This window comes from Galeopterus variegatus, unplaced genomic scaffold, assembly GCF_000696425.1.
Source record: "Galeopterus variegatus unplaced genomic scaffold, G_variegatus-3.0.2 Scaffold1152, whole genome shotgun sequence".
NCBI lineage: Eukaryota > Metazoa > Chordata > Mammalia > Dermoptera > Cynocephalidae > Galeopterus > Galeopterus variegatus.
In genome coordinates, this window is record NW_007727263.1 from 406,600 (window position 1) to 408,414 (window position 1,815).

The window sequence follows — 1,815 nt, forward strand, 5'->3', positions numbered from 1 at the left end:
ATCTTAAATTCCTGACTCACTTTTTGATATTTTGCCTTTCTTCTCTTTGCACCTTACCACAATCTTTTATTCCTAATTTACTTTCTTTTTCCCACCTTTCCCATACTTATCCAGAAACTACCTGCTTTATAAGCTGTACAGAATTACGACTATTCCTGGTTCAGAATGAACCTGCAAATCTTCTCAAATCCTTTTAGTATTCCTAAAGGCAGCCTTTTTAAAGAAAGAACATGCCAGACAAAAATTTTTTAATTAAACAGTCTTATTTAAAATTTTATTTCCATCTAACCAGCTGAAATAGGAAAAGGAAATCGATTTAAGAATAATTTGAATTAGGACAATGATCCATCAATCCTAGATGCTTCTGGTATCTGAATATCTTGAATCACATTGTTTCTTTTTTTATCTCTGTCTTCACTGAAATTTCAAAGGAGCATTCTCATATAACTAAATAACATTTGCCATATGGTTAGGATTCAAAATTTCAATCCAGTAGCCATCAGGATCTTGAATAAATGCCAGGCCTTTCATTTTACCTGTAAAATGAAATTTTTTCATTATTAAAAAGACTGAAAAACCTTAAAAATTAAAAAAATATTTTTATTAATTTAAATTTTAATTTGTATTTTAATAAAGTACATTATTCTGTTAATAGTTCTAATTTTTAAAATATTCTGTATTGTCACTGTTGCCCAGATGCCTGTTTTTCATAAAGACTAAATATCTTCCACACAAAAGTGCAAGAAATAAACTTTGGGACTGGCTGCATTTTTTAGGTATCAGGTATTTGCCTCACCTTTATAATACCATTTCATGCAATGAGTTCATTAGTCACAGAAATTGTCTTAAGTTAAAGAAGAAAAAGGGAACTGTGAGGTGCTCAAGGGAACAGAGAGCATGGCTTACCCACATAACCAAAAGACCCAGATGCTCAGGTCATATAAACCCTTTTAAACGCTATGCCAATTAACCGAAGCTCTGCCAATCAGATTCTTTCTCCCAGAACTCACAACTGGGACTGAGAGGCTAATAGGTCAGAATTGTTTGCTTAAATGGAAAAATGTGACTTCAGAAATTTATTTCTGAGACCAAGATTGGTTTGATTTCTATCTCTGGCTCCTTTCCCAACATCAACCCTAGTCTAACACAGACGGAAAATGGAAAAAAAAACCAAAAAACAAAAAACGCTGGTGGTGATGGTTGGGGAGAGAGAGAAATAGGTGAGAGATGGGGTGGGGCAACTGTAACCCAGTCTGTGTGGGAGGTGGTAATTTGGGCCTGGACTAGAGGGCAGTGCATCATGGCTATGGGGGAATAAACAGGAGTTTTGCTCTTATTCTCCCCAGTACCTTGGACACCCGCACCTGCCCTTGCATTTGTTCAGATATCCTCAGGGGTCAGTAAGGGCAGTGAAGGAGTCTTGTGCTTGTGAGAAACACAGAAAACCAAGTGGGGGCCAACTGAGCTCCCTAGCCCTCTATCCACATATCCAGGGCTAGGAAATGACAATCTCAGAAGTGCCTCCTACTAATATTGCTTCTCTCTGAAGGACAAAGGGGGAAGATCTGACCTGAAGAGTTGTTCTGTGGAGTGTGAAGTATTTAAGTCTCATTTCCAGGTGCCTAGGGATCTCCAACCTGGGCTTATCCAGCCCATCTTCCTGAGACCATTGTGGTTGTTAAGGACTGGGGTCTGGTCTTCCCCCATTCACACTGCCTGATGGATTGGAATAGCTAGGGGCCAGCCCGGTGGCGCACTGCGCTAGTGAGCTGCTTGGGAAGTGCGGAGGCGCTCCCGCCGAGGGTTCGGATCCCA

At 39.6% G+C, this 1,815-nt stretch overlaps 1 protein-coding gene across 1 annotated transcript in view; it reads right to left on the reverse strand.

Annotated features, from left to right (window-relative positions):
* Positions 1-298: 298 nt before the first annotated feature.
* The window catches only part of GLO1 (glyoxalase I), a 16,924-nt gene continuing 15,407 nt past the window's right edge, over positions 299-1,815 (reverse strand). Inside the window, exon 6 of the mRNA XM_008575184.1 lies at positions 299-536. Within this exon, the coding sequence (XP_008573406.1) occupies positions 448-536 (89 nt within the window). The 3' untranslated portion in view covers positions 299-447. The remainder of the gene's footprint in view (positions 537-1,815) is intronic.